The following is a 20,142-nucleotide window of genomic DNA, read 5'->3' as shown; positions in this document are numbered from 1 at the left end:
ATGATACCAGCTCTATATTTCTTCACAGCCTTGTGAAACTCACCAATTTGAAAAACTGGAATGCATAGTCGGAACGGAACGGAATGCATAGTCAATATAAAAAACTGGATGATGAGAAATTTCTTACTGCTAAAGAGTTGATGTGTTTACTACAGGATTTAAAAACGTATGTAATAACCTAGAACACTGTCTAATACTCGATGGCTGCTCTGTCAATTCTTCGTCATCAATTAGAAACCTAGGCGTGCTATTTGATAGCAGTCTTCCCTTTGAAAGTTTCTAGCATTTATAAAACTGCTTTTATCCATCTTAAAAATATATCTACATTACGACCTATGCTCTCAATATCTGATGCAGAAATCTTAATTCATGCATTCATGGCCTAAAGGTTAGATTATTGTAATGCTTTATTGGGTGGTTTTTCTGCACTCTTAATAAACAAACTCCAGCAGCAAGAGTTCTTACTAGAACCAGGAAGTATGACCATACTAGATCGGTTCTGTCAACACTGCACTAGCTCCCTATAGTAAACATCATATAGATTAAAAAGAAATTGCCTATTACTTATAAATCCCTGAATAGTTTATCACCTCAGTATTTGAACAAGCTCTTGAACACTTCCCATTCTGTCATTGATGGAGTTTTGGTTCCTTGCCGCTGTCACCTCTGGCTTGCTTAGTTTGGGACACTTAATTTCCAGCGATATTGTCAACTTGATTGCACGGATACAATTTAAACTGAACAGAGCTGAATGATGACACAACTGAATTTAATGATGAACTGCCTTTTTGCATTATTGACACACTTGCTGTACAGTTGCTTTGACACAATCTGTATTGTTAAAAGTGCTATATAAATAATGGTGACTTGACATGACTTGAATGTGCTCTCAACATTCTGAAACAAGGAGTAACATATAAAAAATGTTAGAAAAATGTCCAAGTAAGTTTCTTCAGAAAAAAAAGTCCCATTACCGATGTATAAATTCATACATTTTTGTTCTAACCTTTTGAGAAAATTAAAAAAAACAGATAACATTGAATTATCATTCTGTTAACAGTGCAGGAAGAATGTTTGTTCATAACTTTGAGAGAACCTTGCCTTGAACCTTGAACATTAACCAAAGATCTGAGATCATTCCCTGTTAGATGAGTACATATAATTATCATTATAATTACTATATTTACACATATACAAGTGCATACAAAAAAATAAAATTGGTTTCTATCCCATCCCATTCTTTCATTTCAGGTGAAATGTATATCTGACATTTAAAGATTCTGTTTAAGAAGCTGGTCAGTGCTTCTCACTCCACAAGGCTTGTGTCTGTAACTGTTTATTTCCACTGCTGAATGTCCACTGGGATTGTGGACAGTGGAAACTACAACAACAACAGACTTACATGTGAGTAGAAACAACGTCAATAGGCATCACATTAAGGTAACCATCTGACTGATAGCAACTGGTTGTTCAAAAAATATTTGCTCTGTGTTATCAGAGGAATGGAGAGATCAGCTCTAATGAAAATGACCTTTTAAAACCACTAAGGAAAGATGTAGAGTTGCACTTTTAATTGTAATGAGAGAGATAGGGCTAGCAGATTAACAAAAGAGCTTGAGATTTCACAGACCTCATCACTTCTTTGCAACTGAGTTTCAAATACACCAGCAGTTACTGGAATGAAAGCATCTACTAAATGCAGGTAAAGATCCCCAGTCAAACAGCAGCTGTACCAACATGATTCTTAAGGAGAGTAATGGGACCACACAGACATTCTGTGATCTGTTAGCCACTGCTAATTTCCACATTGGACACTCTGCCCACACACATTGTGGAACAGCCCTCTCAAGTAGCGGTTCACCATTAAGAATATCTCTGAAACATCTGTAAACACATAACATGCTCACTCAGATGATCTCACCTGATCTCTTCTCAGTGTAACCATCTCGATAATGTGTGTATGCTGGAATCATATGGGCAAACAATGATGAATATTGCAAAGCCCAAATGAAGAAAATATGGTTTTATGGTATTTGATCTAGCATGATATTTGAATTGTTTAGACCATCAAAGAATAAATGGTTGGTTACCTAGTGAGCCTAAATTTATAGAAAGTGGAGACATTAATAAGGTTATATTCAGTGTCTGAATTATGAAGGGTTTGGGAGGACTCTGATTCCACTAATTAACACTTTAACTCCCAAAGGGAAGTCAAAATAAAGATCTTATATGTATTGTTTTATTATATGTTTTGGATGGTAAATGTACAAAATATAAGTATTGTCATTGTAACTTTAGTTTTATACAGCACAAACATTGCATAATTCCCATTGTAAAATAACCTTAAAAATTACTGACAAAAATTATATCTAAAAGTCGACTCTCATCCAAAGTCATTGAATAATTCATATACTCCCTTTCTTTTTGTCCTTTGGAACATTTGCAGAAATCTTTCAGAGCTTACACAGTACTGAGGAGTCACTCGCAGGAGGGACTGAATTTGGAACACCACCAGCAAGACTGCAGTGGTATCACTAAAAATAGCATCTGTTTGTTTGTTAACTTTCTTGCTTACTGTATAAGATCTCATTCACACAGTAAACAATGCAGTTTATTCTAATAGCAGGTCATTTATGACAGAAACGGACAGTTTTCCCCATACACAGTCTTGATGAATAAAAAAAGGACAAGAAGTTCATCAAGTTTTCTTCTATTTTATACACAGTTTTTGTCAGTGCAACAAGGCCGAGAATAGACAGAATGGCATTTTACAGCCATATGAGAATTTTCCTTTTCTTAAAAAAAAAATGTTTTATGTTAAAGCTACTTCAAGAAACTTTCAAATTGCATAACACATAATTACCGCAATTGTTACCACAACACATTACCACAAACAAGAATTTAAAACCACTTTGTACTAAAAAGTTGCTACATAAATTGGCCTTCTGACTTAGCCTGCTAATTGACATCATGACCATCGGGTTCTGGTAGTAAAAATCCCATTCATATTCTCTAAGGGAACTTTGATTTAAGGACCTAAACAATAATTTATAAACCTTTATACAGACCTACTGTAAGCTGCAAGGTACTTCTCATGAACTACTATAAATGACATAGGCTGTATCGAAAATGCATGAATTAAAATGTTGTGGAAAAGTTCATTTATTTCAGTAATTCAACTCAAAATGTGAAACTCATGTTTCAAATAAATTCAATGCACAGACACTGAAGTAGTTTAAGTGTTTGGTTCTTTTAATTGTGATTATTTTGATGATGATGCTCACATTTAACAAAAAAAACACCAATTCACTATCTCATCAAATTTGAATACTTCATAAGACCAATAAAATAAATAAAAAATTTTAGTGAATTGTTGGCCTTCTGGAAAGTATGTTAATTTACTGTACATGTACCCAATACTTGGTAGGGGCTCCTTTTGCTTTAATTACTGCTTCAATTCGGTGTGGCATGGAGGTGATCAGTTTGTGGCACTGCTGAGGTGGTATGGAAGCCCAGGTTTCTTTGACAGTGGCTTTCAGCTCATCTGCATTGTTTGGTCTATTGATTCTCATTTTCCTCTTGACAATACCCCATAGATTCTGGCAACAGTCCAGTTCTTCTTCTCCTTAGCCTATGTAGGATGCCTCTGATGATGTCTGTGGGTCAGGAGTGGCTTGACAAGATGAATACAACAACTGTAGTCAAATTCCTTGACACGTCTGTATGCCTTGACCCCAGCCTCAGTCCATTCATTGTGAAGTTCAAGTTCTTGAATCGGTTTTGCTTGACAATCCTCATAAGGCTGCGGTTCTCTCGGTTGGTTGTGCACCTTTTCCTTCCACACTTTTTCCATCCACTCAACTTTCTGTTAACATGCTTGGATACAGCACTCTGTGAACAGCCAGCTTCTTTGGCAATGAATGTTTGTGATTTACACTCCTTGTGAAGGGTGTCAATGATCGTCTTCTGGACAACTGTCAGATCAGCAGTCTTCCCCATGATTGTGTAGCCTAGTGAACCAAACTGAGAGACCATTTTGAAGGCTCAGGAAACCTTTGCAGGTGTTTTGAGTTGATTAGCTATATTGGCATGTCACCATATTCAGTCTTCAGACTGTGTGAATTGAATTTTTTTAATACATGAGTTTCACAATTTGTTTTGATTTACTGAAATAAATTAATTTTACGACAACATTCTAATTTATTGAGATTGACCTGTATATAATCATTAACTATTCCCTCCTCTTGCTGTGAATGGCATCTTTTGGTAGAACCAGGAAAATCTTTTTTTGCTTCAAATCAAAGTTTGTAATGTTGTGATTCACATTGTAGCTTGTTGGTTTGGTTCATAGCTTTTAACTCTTTCACAAATACTTTTTTTTTTTTTAAATACCCATGAAAAAAATATGAAAAACACATGAAAAACAACACAACCCAATGCAAGGGGTACTGGCAATACCTGAGTAGCATAAACCAGGTTATCCTACCTGACTAGTGGAAGGGGGTTTCCAGTCACTCTGCATTCAAGGCGAATAGGGCTTCCTTCTGCCACTTCCTGGCTCTTCAGTTTCTGGGTGAAGTGTGGAGGAGCCATGGGACCATCTAGACTTACCCCTCGGCCCAGATGCTGTTCTGACCCAACATCAGCCAGTCCCTGGTGCGTACTTTCCTGCTGGAGCTGAGATGAAGAGGATGAAGGTGGCTGAGCCTGCTGCATGGCCAGCCGATGACTCCTTGGAGACAAGTAGCCACTGTCAGGTGAAGAGGATTCTTCATCACCTTGCTGGTCCACACGTGTGGAGCCTTTGAAGATGGAAGAGAGCTCCTCAATGAAGGTAGCAGCTCGGCTGCAGAACTCAGTAGCTGAAGCAGCTCGTTCGTTGAGCTCTAGTCCTCTGTGAACCAGCCGGGGACGGTCCTGCTTATATACTGGTGTGATGGATTTTTGGCAGACAAACTTTTCGGGTGATGTAAGAGTAGTGGAGCGCTGGTTAGGCCTGCTGAGTGGCATGCTCTGATTGGATGTGACTTTAATTGATGTGGTATCAGTTGACTGAGATGCTGAATCTGGGAGAGCAGTGTCTTTGGTTCCTGAGGAATGGGGCAGGTGCTCGCTGGGAACAGGGGGTTCATCTTGGTCATTTGGGTCATCTACATCACTCATGGCCTCACGAGCCAGGTCCAGACTAAGGCTGATCTCGTCCTGGCTCAGGAAAGCAGAAAGTTCTGAAAAGTCCCCATCCCCACTTTCAAGCTCAGCCACTGAGTCCAAGTAAACCTCGCCATCAAGAGGTGGCACTGAAAGCATGCCCCCATCCCCCTCTAAAGATACACCCCCTGGAGGACACGCCTCTTTCATTAGCAGAGAGATGGGGAGTGTGTCATTCCAGCTCCCGTCCTGCATCCTGCAATACACAAATCACCGAAAAGAAAGGTAAAAAAAAATTGTGGATCATCTTATTTAAAAAAAAAATTGAATTTAAAGCTGAGAAATATCAGAATCATAGTCTTAAAGACAAGCAATTTCTGCAATATATGCCACATTCATGCACTTAAAATATGAGATTGATCATGGACAGTTGTCAAATGATGACTCAGGCTGGCTACATTGGGCACAGCTGTCCAGCATTAACAAAGGCTTGTCATGAGACTCAACAAGGCATGAGTGCCATTTAACACTCATGCTGACTTTATCTCTTTTATTCCCTCTTTTACATCATCTACTCTTCACTGTCCCTGCATCAGTCTATATCTATTTTTCCAGTGCCTTCATCCAGCGCTGGAGTAATGGTTGCTAAAAATTCAGCTTTGCCACCACATGAATAAATTACATTTTAAAACATAAGCTTTTATTTTACAATTTTAATAATAATTCACAATATCATAATTTATGCTGTACATTTGATCAAATAAATAAAGCCTCTATGAGCATGAGAGGGTTCTCTCAAAAACATCACAAATTCATACACCAACATACATTCATTCATTCAACCAACAGATCAGGTCTCTGAGAAAACACACCTCAGCTCTGAATACGTGCAGAACTGGGAATTTATGGCCTATTAATTGATCTCCTGGAGTGCAGTATTATAATCATGTCTCCAGGTCTTATTATAGCTGACTCTGTTTACACAATGTTTATGTAAAGTGAGCAGATGTTGTATGTAAAGGTGTGCGGTGTGTGCATTTGAAGGGACGTGACAGTGTGAGTTTCTCCCCATCATGGCGTCCTGAAGACCAGCTGTTGTTATTTTTAATCCTCAAGGGCTGCATTTCACAGCAGCTACCACCTCACCACCAAGAGTCCTTCTTTTTTTGTTTTAAACACAAGTTCACACACACGCTGCTTCTACATTATTCATGTGGAAATTATGGCATCTTTATGTTGAATTGATGAATTATAGATAGCGGAATATGAACGTGATGTGCCAAACAATTGTCAAAGCCAAGACTGACAGACAGACATGCTTGATTTAAGTATTAATCATATGGTGGGATGAAACTGAATGAAGAATTGAAGTAAATGTAAAGCTGAAACCATATATCTCCGATGACCATTCATTGAGAGATGTTCTGAATCGAATTATATAATTTACTTAAAAATATGTATAGTTTTGTGTAAACAGAATAAAACAAGTCACATGTAATCTACTTACATACAAAAGCAAAAAGACAATGACATTATATATTTATATATAAATTTAATAAATAATAGCCATTTACCTTAAGTCAGTTTTTACAAATGTCCGTCCCCGTCAGAAGGTATCAGTTTTTCTGAACTTCTCTATGCAAGAAAATGAAGAAAGATGTGTTTATTTCTTCTGGAAGTTGTGGGTCTTTTCTCTGTCCTATGTTTCTTTTGTCTTGTTTTGCCGAGCGCTCTGAGGTGAGCTGGTTAAAGTGTCCCGAGAGTAGCCTGCTGTCCCATCTGTCTCGGGCACTGACCGCTAACTGAGCACCGCTAAATTTGGCCCCTAGCTCAGGTTACACAGCAAGAGAGAGAGACACGGTGAGTGTGTGTGTGTGTGAGAGAGAGCTCTGGGGTGTGTAGCATCCATGTGCCCACACCACATCAAATACACAAAAGCATGTAAATGCATTTTGCAGACACCCACTTGACAGTTTGGTTCAAAACAAGCCACCAAAGCACTTTCCGACAATACAAATCTACAGGGCACCTAATACAGGGCACTTACAGTACAGGTAAGCAAATAAACCATTGACTTTTTATTTATTTGCTTCACAATTTATTTAACTTCTCTTTTTGTCTTTATTTTTATCAGTTTCTTTAAGAACTTACAACTTACATAGTAAAATTTGTCCCTGAAACTTAATATTCATAATGAATGTGCTGAGTCTCAATTCAGTCACAGTTTTGACTCTTGACTTTATGTTAGAACCCAAAAGAAGATTCATATTACCTAGTAAATCATTTCATAGTGCACAAATGTTATGTAAAGTACTGTTACATTTTAAGTAATATTCACTGTTATGAATCCATTACAGACATAGACATGACACCAATGTGTGTCAGTAACCAAAGATTCTTAATTTAACCTCATATCAATTGCTCACTCCCTACATACACTGTTATCCCATTAAGACCCTGCTATTAACAGAGTGCTTTATATAGGAATGAGGACACAACAAACTGTAACGTCCTGCCACAAAGTTTACAAGCTCAAAAGTGGTAGACTGTTAACACTTCTTACTGTCTATACTTGATGATATTGCAAGATAAGCAGCTTTATATTCTTTGAATTTGTGACACCCTGTCTAGATGACTAAGATGGAAATTTAAGTTGTTGTTCACCGGTATTATTTCTGGAGCTGTTAACTGTTATATTGAGTCACTGAGTTCTCAAGAACTGTGTTGAGCCTGATTAGTCAATCAATCAGCCATAGATAGATAGATAGATAGATAGATAGATAGATAGATAGATAGATAGATAGATAGATAGATAGATAGATAGATAGATAGATAGATAGATAGATAGATAGATAGATAGATAGATAGATAGATAGATAGATAGATAGATAGATAGATAGATAGATAGATAGATAGATAAAATAATAACATTTTAATTTTGGGTGAACTCTTTCCTTACCATGGTGAAACAAGTGGCACTCCACAAGTTTAAGAGAGGTGTTTGTGACGGACTTCAGATGTCTATTTCAGGACACTTATCACGTTCACTTCATAAACACAGACAGCACAGAGCTATTCCTGTTTCTCAACAATCAATGCACTAATTAAAGTTGAGCTTCAATGACAGGAACAAGATGGTCTATCATTTAAAGCACTGTCACAGCACAAACATGCACACGACTGGTTCAGAGGATTACAGTACTTTACAATCTTAGTCAGACACATCAGTGAAATGTTATTCTAGAAAATTTTTCTTCCTGTGGTGTCTCAGACTGGCAGAATAATAAGCTTCAAACTTCACCGCAAGTGTGTGTGTATATATATATATATATATATATATATATATATATATATATATATATATATATATATATATATATATATATATATATATATATATATATATATATATATATATATATATATATATTTATATATAAACAGGAACTCCTCTAAATTCCAACATAACAGAATATAATGTTCCCTCCATTTGTAATTTTCTTTTCATCTTGTGCAAAAACTTTTTTCAATATTTACTCCCAGTCAGTGCCAGGCAAAGAATGGAACTGGAGAACACCAGACCAGTTTCAGCATTGTCAAAAAACACAGATGTATCAAGTAAATTTCCACCAATAATTTTGCCAGATAAATCTATCATTAATTATAAATATGTGATGTGGGTAGAAATGAAAAAAGATTACTTGTATACAGAATATATATGGAAATTTTAAATTTAGCTTTGAAATTAGCCTTAGCAACACAAATGACCTGGCTATTATATTCCTTGACCATTAGGCTGCATTCCTTAATGTTGGTAAATTATTATTTGTATAGTAAATTATTTGTCATTCATGATTTGGTATGTGCTGGGAATAATGGAAATGTTAATGACAGAAAAATCCAAGGTGCTCCTCGAAAAATGGCCAAATTGTCCTGTGATGCATTTAGGCTATATCCAATGTTTGGGGTTATTATTAGATCAGCTAAATAAACTAGCTAGTGAAAAGTGTTTTGAGAAGTTATAAAGACGGTTTATAAAAGACCACCAGGCCAGATAACATTGCAAATTTGAAGACGCACATAATCTGTATCATTTAGCCTACATTAATAAGAACTGTTATTAAAAATCGAAGTGCTTCTAAAAAATAATGATATTTTTCTTCATATATTTTTTATATATTTATTTTGCCGATTGATTTTAAACTAAACCAAACATGTAAACTAGTTTACAGCCTTCGTAAGATTCACCCAATTGCTAACTAACAGAAAGTCGTTTCGCGTTTTTAAAATGTATTTTGACCCATTCGTTTTTCCGTAGTCATTTCAGTGGCGGTCAGAATCATGTGTCATCGATTGCTTTGCTGTGAACATGATTGTATTTACATTGCTTATAAGAATATATTAATGTTTTGAATCAGTTTGTGTATACGTATGCAATTTAGAAGACGAGCCTAATTGCGGAGTTTATTGTTAGTCGTCGTTTATCTAGTAAGTGCCTGGAGTCTTCAAAACGAGCTAATGTGGTGCAGCATGGAAGCAACAGCAGTATAATTAACTTTTTTGTCTTAAACGACTGTAGTGTATGAAAAGTTTCAGTTTAATATAGATTAATCTGCGTTCATCACTCATGTCAAGCAGCAGATGACAGTAGTCTGTGATCTTAAACGGATCAATGCTGTGTAAGACTATGATACATGTTACCACAGCTGATGGTGTCTGTACTAATAGACTTCTTTTCTTCTGCAGGGTTCAGCAATGCCTGCTTTTCGCCAGGTCGGGGAGAAACAACTCCCCAACCCCATTCTGTACATGGCCTGGTCTCCTAACAGAGATCTGATCGCCCTGGCTAACACTGCAGGAGAGGTTTGGTCTTTTATAGATATACACCAGTCTGTCTTCAGTTAGACAATAGATCCTAACCTGCAGTATTGTAATGGAGGTTCATTAGACTATTCTATCTTTACAGCTTCTCCTGCATCGCCTTGCCAACTTTCAGCGGGTCTGGAGTTTACTGCCCAATGAGAACACAGGAAAAGAGATCACATCACTGGCCTGGAGACCTGATGGGAAAGGTCAACACAAATCATATTTTACTGCCTTATTTGTATCATTTTAACTGGACATATCAGAGTTATTATAGTTAACTAAACTGTAAAAAATGGTACTGGTACTTGGAACAAAATGAATATTAACTTGCATGTGTGTGTGTGTGTGTGTGTGTGTGTGTGTGTGTGTATATCTATATAACAGATAGATAGATACAGATAGATATGACGTTATAGTAAAATTAAAACTGAAATAAAAGTTAAAAAAAAAAAAAAAAAAATGACAACAAAATTTTTTACTAAAAGTGGCTAAGAAATTTAAATGAAATGGAAAATGTAAACAAAATAAAATAAGAATATTAATAAAAACTATATTAATATCATTTGATACTAAAATAACATTGAGACATATCACTTCACTCTTACAGAAGTGTACTTTACTTTTATTCATTCACCCATAAATACAGCATTCATGTAATTTATTCCTCTTATGGTCACTTTATGTTTCATTTCTAATTCATAACATGCCCAGGTCCAAATTAACCAGATGTGTCCAAAATATAAACTTTTTTTAGACTGCCATCTAGTATTATAGATTAGTTTTATTTATTTTCTAAAATGTACATACAACTTTATATTGGCTTGTGCTTGTTATCATTGTACCTTTTGTAACTATTTTAACATCAGTACTCTTGTATATAATTCTAACCTTTTATGATCGTGTTGTAGAACTAATTTCATCATCAAAAAAGTCCTGCTGCTGATTCATTGCAGATTTCAAAACTAAATCCCTAGATTTTAAGTATCGTTTAATATCTTATTGTTTACATTACATAACTAAAAATTGAAATGAAATTTCAGCCATATTCGGTTCTTAAGTGATGACGTAAGAAGTGCTGTTTCCGGGTCCAAGCCTCAAATCGCTTCACTTGAGAATACGACCTCATCAGCCGTTTATAAGCACTGCTTATGCATATTAATCATTCAAGATAAACGCTTTCAAGGTTACAGTATACAGTACAGTCTCCGTGCTCACAGCGTCCCAAACACAATTAATTTTTATATATTTTTTTATATTTATATTTTCATTGTCTGGCTATCTGGGACTTCGATATGGAGTTAAAGGTTAAGATTATAACTTTTTCGCTAGTATTCTATCACATTGTGAGTTTATATTAGCACCTTTTGCTGTTTTCTCGTGGTAACTGATAGAGCGTTTGGACACGGAAGCACTGCTATGTGACGTCAGACTTAACAAGCGAATACTGAGGTATCTACCAAGTTAATATTGTCATGTTATATGATTGCTGCCTGCAGTCCTGGCATTCAGTGTGGGAGACACAAAGCAAGTGGTGCTGTGTGATGCAGAGAAGGCAGAAATCCTCCACCTGTTCCCTGTTGAATACCCAGCGTCCTGCATGCACTGGATGGAGGTGCAAGATGACAGCAGGTGGGAGTTTTTACATAGAGAGCTTCTATTGTCTTTCTCTATTGATTTCTTGGTTTCATTAATCTGGTTTATTTTTTCATCTCTAGCACGTTGTCTTCATTCAGCGAGTCTGAAGATGAGTCCAGTCGTTTTCTTCCAAAGTTACCCACTTTACCTAAGAGGTGAGATCTTGAGTTTTTGATTGTATTCCAGATGGCTGAATGAGAAGTACTGGTCACTCTTTAGTTTTTATATTTTGTAATTGTTTTGATTACTTTTCCATTTTCCTTTGTGCTGTGTCTGTGTTCAGCTACAGCACCACATCAAAGATATTTAGGTAAGAGGACATTTTATGTGCTAAATATGCTGATTATTTGTCTTTTTCTTTATCATACTCTTTATGATTGGTCATCTTCATGTGGCATGTGTCAGTTTGACTGTGTGTCCACTCTGCTTAATTCTATAGTGTGTTTTTTTTTTTGTCTTTTGCAGTGAAGAGAAATCAGATGAAGTCACAAATCTTTTGGGGGAAGTGAGGTCAGTGTTGTATGCGCTGATCTGCTTGGTAAAGCTTGAGAGTTTTCTGATGTTGTGTTGTGTCTGATGATGTGTGATGTTTATCTGCAGGCTCAATATCCTGGTGGTGGGAGGACCTTCTGGATTTGTGGAGCTGTATGCGTATGGACTGTATAAGATTGCTACGCTGAGTGGAGTAAGATATAACATTTTCTTTTAGAAAAAATTACATAAAGTTTAAAAATGGAAAGTAAAAGCAGAAAGTAAGTGATTTATTATTAACTTCATGTGCCTCTCAGATCTCAGGGACGTGCCGTAGTCTTGGGCTCTCTAGCGACCTCAAGTCCCTCTCTGTTATTACAGAGATTAGATCTGCAGAAGACAGCCCTGAGATACATTACATACAGGTAAAGTCTGAAAACACTAATATTGACATTGTCAGCACTAACAAAAAAGGGGGAAAATGCTTCATAAAACATGCCATTTTCTTAGAAATGTACTCTTTGTATTCATGTTGGTTTCATTTGCTTCAGACAAACAGTTACACAATTTTTAAGAACAGTTTAAATGTAATGGCTCCTGTGGTGCAACTATGAAATCAAAGTTATAAAATATTTTTCTTACACCTTCATTACATGTGACTGTGACTATAACTATTTTTTGGAGAGTTTTTTTGCCATTATCTATATTTATATAACTATCTATATATTATAGATCAGTGGTTGAGTCACACATGTCTTTATACTGCCAGGTTACATTTATGTGGCGTCTGAATTGAATGGAATGTATGAGGTTAATATCAGTGGTTGACAGTGACTGTGTTGCAGCTGGACACTGGACTGCTGTCTTCATGTTTGCCTGAGCTGACCAAGATGGCACGCAAGTTTACACACATTTCCACGCTGCTGCAGGTGAGAGTCTTCAAGGGCATCTCATAGAAGCTAAAACCTTTTTTTTTTATGCACAGAGTATCTTTAATTCTCTTTCTTTGTTGTTTTAGTATCTGCGTCTCTCTCTCACCTGTATGTGTGAAGCATGGGAGGAAATTCTTATGCAGATGGACCTTCGCCTCACTAAGTTTGTCCAGGTTAGAGTTCATCACATGCGATGCAAACTCAAACAAGCCTGTAAAAGACATCAAACAGGATGGCATTCATTAAACACCTACAAATTCAGAAATGAACTGGGATTTATTAGTATTTATTAGAGTTCTAAGAGACAGCTTTTTCTCTTAATGAATGATAATGTTGTTTTACAGGAAAAGAATACGAGCACTCAGGTTCAAGATGAGTTTCTGGAGCTACTGTTATGGGGCCATGCCAGGTGCACAATTGATAAATGATCGTTTTTAAAGACCACATATCATATTACAGTGGCAATTGTAGCGTTAAGCTGTGGTGGTAAGAGTGGTGTTTGTGGCACATTTTAAGTTTCTGTTTGCAAAATTATTTATTTCAAAAGAGTAATGTTTGTAAAATCACGTTAATTCATAATATTTTACTATAATGAACCCATAATATTTATTTCATTTATATTTATATATATATATATATATATATATATATATATATATACATTATTTAAATATTATTTAATATAAAATGTTTTAGATTAAATATGATTAATATTTTAATTCAAGCTTAAATCTACTTATGCGTGTTTACTTTAAATGGCCGGCAGGGGGCACCATTGTGTTCTTAAATGTATAGTTACGGTCAGAATTACAAAACATACATGGAATATAATAGAAATAGAAAATATACAGGCATTAGATCTGGATAAACAGGAAAACCGCTTTGTAGGTGTCTGTTGGTTTTATGGATCATATCCTGGGTTGGAAACTTGTTTAGCTTACCTGATAATATGTTTGAAGTATTTTTGGAATACTCTTTAGTATAACCAACCCAGACAATGACATGATACATATTTTTGTTAAACAGTGTATGTGTATATATATATTGTTATATATGTTCTGATTTCGGAGTCAAAAACTTCTCTTTCAGCCCTGAACTTCAGGCCCTTCTTATGAATCAACTCACAGTCAAGGTAAATCTACTTGGATTAGGTTGAGTGCATTAGTGAGCTCATTGTCAGTGATCATGCAACTATTACTAACTCTATTTATTATTTTGTTGTTTATCCGCTCAGGGCTTGAAGATGTTGGGTCAGTCCATCGATTCTTCCTATTCCAGCATCCAGAAACTTGTTATCAGTCACTTGCAGAGGTGTGTATCATTCACTAGTCTTAAGCAGCAGATTGTTGCAGATGTGCATGTGCACTGAGTGTTTGCTGTGCACACAGTGGCTCTGAGGCGCTGCTGTATCATCTGAGCGAGGTCAAAGGCATGGCGCTCTGGAAGCAGAAGTTTCAGCCTCTCGGCCTGGATCCTGCAGCCATCGAGGGTACAAGACTGGCTATTTAGAGACCAGAGTTATATTCAAGTATTACTTATATACTGTTATAGGATCCATTTTTTTAATGGGCTTAAAAAAAAAATGTTTTTTATTTTAATTTTAGTTTGTTTGTCGTTTTTTTTTATATGTATTTTTTTTTTCATTTTATATTTTGATATAGCTGTAATTTATTTTTTATTTTTTGTCTATATTAGAGTTTTAACTGAAACTTAAATTAGTTGCCAAGTCAACACTTCTAATTTTCATAAAACATTTTTATTTTTTATATTAGTTTGAGTTGAGCTGAGCTCAGATTCTTTGGAGGCATTTAGTTCTGAATTGCAGAATCCCAGTAGTTTTAACAAGTCGAATGAAATGTTTATGCATTCTCTTTTGTTTATGGTTTAGATGCCATTGTAGCTGTGGGCTCCTTCACCCTGAAGGCCAGTGAACTTTTACAGTGAGTTTAATCTTATTCTACCCACATTATCTTGGATGTTTGTTCTATATATATATATATATATATATATATATATATATATATATATATGTGTGTATATATATATATGTCATTCATTAAACTCACAACTGTTTGTCTTTATTCTAGAGTTATTGATAAGAGTATGAAGAACTTCAAAGCCTTTTTCAGATGGCTTTATGTTGGTAAGCTCTAGTTTTTTTGAGAGCTTTAGCTTTAAAAAAAAGTTAACAATTTACGATAGTAAAAGGCTGGTACTGCCATCCTGCAACTAATATTAATTTATACTGAAATGTTTTTTTATTGATACTTGTTGGTATTGAATAAAGTTTATTTACAATCCACATTCTTATTTTAGCCTTAATGGATTTATTTATTTTTTTTATAACTGAGCTTTGTTGCAATGCATTATCAAATGTAGTGGCTGTAATCCGCTCGTATCAGCTGGCATATCAGGAGTGTGCATAAAGTGCTGCCTCATTAGGTTTTGATACTGATTAATATAGTTTTTGTATTGTATTTTAACAGTTTTTGCTTTTCACAGCAATGCTTCGTATGTCAGAAGACCACGTTCCTCCTGAGCTTAACAAGGTGTGATCTCAGAATCAGAATTCAATAGACTAAAAGAGCGTGGGTGAAAAAGTGGTGGCGGTGGGAAATATAATCAAGCAAATAATCTAAGCATAATATATAAAAATATATTAATCACATAGATAATATTAAAATAACATTTCTACAGTTTCATAGAAAAATATTTGTGTGTTTCAGATGACTCAGAAGGATCTGGCCTTTGTGGCCGACTTCCTGTCCGAACATTTCAGTGCTGTGAGTGAAAGAAAATCACATTATTTTAACATTAAACAAACATTTGGTGAAACGTATTCTTTCCTCCATTTCAGAATGAAGAGCTGTTTGATCGGAAAGGGAAGTATTTCAACGTTGAGCGTGTCGGACAGGTGAGGACCTTCATACATGTTCTAGTGGGAGTTCTTTTCCTCGTTTCATTACAAACTTGTTCTGTCGTTGTTTTTTGCAGTACTTGAAGGATGAAGATGAAGACTTGATATCTCCACCCAACATGGACGGCAACCAGTGGGTGACATTTGTAAAGCAGAGCACTCACCTGAAAGGTAAAATGTCACGTCCATTATTAAAGGACAAGACAGCTGATGTTATCTAATTGTTTTGCGAAATATGACTTCTGTGTTTGATTTGGTTGCAGACAGTCCGCTGCTCTTCCCCACGTACCCACAGAAGTCTCTGCACTTTGTCAAGAGAATGATGGAGGGGTCCATTGATCTGTGCTTACAGAAACCAGCCGTGAGTCTCTAAAAAAACACACACACACAAATTTCAATCCTATCTCTCTATCTCTAAATGAAATCACATTGACTGGGTTAGAAACAACTTAAATACTCCAGGATAACCGTTTTACATGTTCTGCTTTGAAACCTTAGAATTAATGGCTTAACAACTAAAGCTGTTTTCAGCTCTTTATTATGGGTTGAGTTGAGTAGAGTTCAGTTTAGTCAGTAACTATGAATTTCTGCTAGCCAGAACTGTTAAAAACCCAGAGACTTAACCCCAAATGAAAATATTACCTCCATTCAAAAATCTACAGTGTTTTCTCATTCATCCTGTCCTCGTTTGATGTCCATCCCATTCTATTTTTCATCAGATGCTCTAACTTGCTTTCTCACATATAAACTCCATCCATTATCGGTCTCCAGCACATATATACAGTATCAGAAGCATTAACTACATTATCTTGATGGTTTCACCCTTCCTGCTGACCATTCGTTCCCTGAGCACTAATGCATCCGACTCCTAATCATACGTCGTCTGTGTGTGTTTTTCAGGAGGTGATCGGGCATTCAGTAAAACAAGCTGTGTGTTTGCGATTGTACACTGTTCCTGAGAGGTGATCCATATTCTAGATTCATTCTGTGATTTACCATACACAACCTAAACATTTAATAGTACACCTTGCTTTTGGACTTGGGGGGTTTTATTACTACTAATGATTTGTCAGGAAATAACTGATGATTCGATTTGAGTTAAAGAACCAGGGCTTACTGTTGACAATATGATGATTTCTGTGTTTTGTTTTGGATAGCTCTGAAAATGCACCGAGATTGTTTGAGCTGCCTTCGCTGTAAGTGGACCAGTCATATCCTTAGAATTAGACTACGAATGCTGTTTTGTAATGGTGAATTCTGTGGCTATAGTGCTCTTCAGTGACGTCCATAAGGCGATAACAGGATGTTGTTGATGATAAGAGTGTGTTTTAATGCAGGTGGAATGATAAGAAGGCTGGAATGCATTATGTAGTGTTCTGCATGCCAGAGATCTCGCCCTCCAAAATCTATATTCTGAGAAAAGCAACAGACCCCAACAGGTACACACACCTCTTTTCTTCTGTTCTCTTGTATTTGATTACAAAGAAAAATATAATTAATAATTTTTTTTTCTATCATCTCTTTACTGAATTAACATTGAGCAAAAATTCTTCTTAAACGGTTTCAGGTCTGTCCCTAATGGTCTGGTGGCCCTAAACCTCAGCGCTCCTCTCAATTCTAGTATAGATGATGAAACACCTGCGCCGACCTCTGCGTGAGTTCATCAGTGGGAGTAAAAATATCCCATACGATGAAAATATTGCCATTATTTTATGTGTGAATGACTGAAGTGATCTGTTTATTAGCGACAGCTCCTACAGTTGCCTTGATGCCCGTTTTTATGACGACGAGACATTAACAGTGGTATTGCGAAGTCGAGAAGATGACGAGAATAAGATGCGCGTCCTTGCTCAGCTTCATCTAAACTCTGTTTTGAGCTGGGATGAAGAGTTCACCTGGGACCTTACACTTAGGTACAGCACACTTGTTGATTTACACCAGTAACCCATCATTTTTTATTGGATTATTTCTTAAAGCATTGTAGGATTATACATGTATTGCAGTAGCTTGTAGTACAGTTAAGCTTAGTTTGACAGTGTGGCTCTCCTGGATTAGCACTCTTTTGTTGTGGTGTGTGTTAGGCTGGAGCAGCAGACTGAAGGGATCCCAGTCCAGGGTTTGTCCTGGGGAAACCAGAGCAGAGAGATGGACAACCTCAAAGCTCAGTTTGTAGCAGTTAATGGGATCCGCAAGGTGGCCTGCGTGGTAAGACTCTAAAACTTGAGGAACATTTTAGCCATATTGCTGCCATTTATGTGCGTAATTTTTTTCAAAATAATTAATTATTTAAAAATAATTATAAATGAATATAGTTTTGAGCAATCATAATAAAGAATTCAGCTAATTGAATAGCATGTAAATGGTAAATAAATCTATTATCTCTCTCATCAGCTCAGTGCCAATCTGAGACATGTACGTGTGTACGAGATGGATGCAGAGGAGGAAGAGGAGGACGAAGAGCGTGCTGATGAGTCACAGGAAATGAGCTCAGACCAGGACAGACTTGAGGACACAATGACAAATCAGAGTGATGCTGGGGAAGGTGGAGATGGAGCAGGAGGGGCTGAAGATGCTCAGGCGGCAGGTCAAGGGTCAGGAGACATTTTGGATGAGACTGCAGAATCAGACACGCTTTGAACTCTGACCTGAGATCCAACATGTTCCTTCACATCTGAACTATCGACTCCTCTGTTATTTCTGGTCTTGTTCTTTTTATATTAACAATGTTTTGTGATAAAGAGTATCTGTTTGAACATTTCATATTCTCATTTTAAAATAAATGGATTAAGTGTACAATAATCTTGGGTCGTATCAATTGAAACTTTAACTAAATATATCAGTGTCTCCAGCTGCACTGCGCTAATACTGCACTGTAGAGATGCACTATTCACAGTCAACCATGATTCATTTATATTCAGTGACTGAAAGTTTCCAAAAAACAGCTTTACAGAGATAAAGTGAGTAGTATTCAGCTAGTCATGTGACCTAAACATGGCCGTCTCCATGAATAATAAAACTACTTTCACTGAGTGGAACAGTCCCATTCTTTTCCACCATAGGGATTGTTATTTGATGGTAAATTGCTTTTGTTGAAGCCATCAAGCCCATATTTTTTTTACTTGTTTTTCAAATAAGTGTGTTCAGCAGCAAATTTTCCTGGTAAAAATAAACTACTTTACCCATGATTCCAGCAAATGTCAGGGAATCGTGACAAGCAAAACAACAGAACATTTTAGTGAAGTACTGTGAATTTTGTAGACTCAGTTTACCTACACTGTGTAAATACTTCTGGTTTTTGGATAAACATTTGATGTTCATCTGTAAAGCTTCAGGGGATTGTAGTTCTTAACCTCATTTAAACCAGTTAGTACACAGTCTATTCATTGTCTTTTCGTCTGATTTTGTTATGATTTTGCTTCAAGTCAAAGTTTGTAATGTGATTCACATCATAGCTGTTAGGTTTGCTTCATGGCTTATAACTCTTACAAAGAATAAGAATAATAATAAAAAATCCCTATAAGAAATCTACTTCCAGAACCAAAGTTGCTGAAAAAGTGGGTGTGCACTGTTGCTCTCTATTATACTTATTATTACTAGAGTGAGTTAATTTATTTTTTAACTATTAAACTGAGGGTCCTGGATTAGCTGGGAGTTGATGGCCCTTGTATCTGGAAACGTTGAAAGCCCTGCTCTTGTATAATAATAAACTCTCTTAGTCTTTCTAGCTTTAGGGAGTTCAGTCACTGGGACTCTTAATAAAATTAAATCCTAAACTTAGGTTATGTTGGTTTTCTTCCTAAAAACATGCTGGTTTTGCCGTTAAACACAAAGAAAATCAGTGTCTCTTTGAAAAATGAGACAAAAAAAAAAGACGCTAAAGTATTTCAGCATACATCTTAGGAACAGCCAATGCAATATTTTTGTGGGAAAAAGTAGGTCTTAAGCATATTCCTTATCTCTTGATACTGTATAGATATTTTCTATTCAGTAATTTTAATGCAAAAACTTTGTAATGCAAGCAGTCTTAAGTTTTTTCAATGTTCTGAAAAAGGCTCTTGGGCAGTGGTTCTCTTCTCACTCTTTTCGACTCCAAGGCTCCCCGTTGCCCACAGAAATATTCAAATGCTCCCTTGCCCTATTTTTGTTTTTAAAACATAATTTAGTCCATGAAAC

General features: G+C 36.2%; 2 protein-coding genes across 4 annotated transcripts in view; one reads left to right on the top strand and one right to left on the bottom strand.

Annotated features, from left to right (window-relative positions):
* LOC113063204 (palladin-like) overlaps positions 1-6,935 on the bottom strand; it is a 77,679-nt gene extending 70,744 nt beyond the window's left edge. For all 3 annotated transcript variants that reach the window (XM_026233428.1, XM_026233431.1, XM_026233430.1), the window contains exons 1-2: positions 6,723-6,935; positions 4,487-5,404 (exon numbers count right to left, since the gene is read on the bottom strand). In XM_026233428.1, coding sequence (XP_026089213.1) covers positions 4,487-5,403 — 917 coding nt within the window. In that variant the 5' untranslated portion in view covers position 5,404; positions 6,723-6,935. The remainder of the gene's footprint in view (positions 1-4,486; positions 5,405-6,722) is intronic.
* A 2,518-nt stretch (positions 6,936-9,453) lies between these two features.
* LOC113063203 (anaphase-promoting complex subunit 4-like) lies at positions 9,454-18,687 on the top strand. The gene is made up of 29 exons (XM_026233427.1): positions 9,454-9,636; positions 9,895-10,011; positions 10,115-10,220; positions 11,511-11,643; positions 11,730-11,804; positions 11,933-11,959; positions 12,115-12,159; positions 12,250-12,334; positions 12,438-12,545; positions 12,966-13,049; positions 13,139-13,225; positions 13,397-13,461; positions 14,142-14,184; positions 14,287-14,363; positions 14,441-14,541; positions 14,941-14,992; positions 15,140-15,195; positions 15,555-15,601; positions 15,779-15,835; positions 15,910-15,966; positions 16,047-16,140; positions 16,233-16,330; positions 16,870-16,931; positions 17,127-17,165; positions 17,307-17,408; positions 17,537-17,623; positions 17,715-17,882; positions 18,051-18,174; positions 18,361-18,687. The coding sequence occupies exons 2-29, from the start codon at positions 9,904-9,906 to the stop codon at positions 18,604-18,606; spliced, it is 2,433 nt and encodes an 810-aa protein (XP_026089212.1). The 5' UTR covers positions 9,454-9,636; positions 9,895-9,903; the 3' UTR covers positions 18,607-18,687.
* The last annotated feature ends 1,455 nt before the right edge of the window (positions 18,688-20,142 follow it).

The sequence above is a fragment of the Carassius auratus genome, chromosome 45 (assembly GCF_003368295.1).
Source record: "Carassius auratus strain Wakin chromosome 45, ASM336829v1, whole genome shotgun sequence".
Classification (NCBI taxonomy): Eukaryota; Metazoa; Chordata; class Actinopteri; order Cypriniformes; family Cyprinidae; genus Carassius; species Carassius auratus.
Note: the sequence above shows the minus strand (reverse complement) of the source record. Positions and strands in the feature narration are given on the sequence as shown.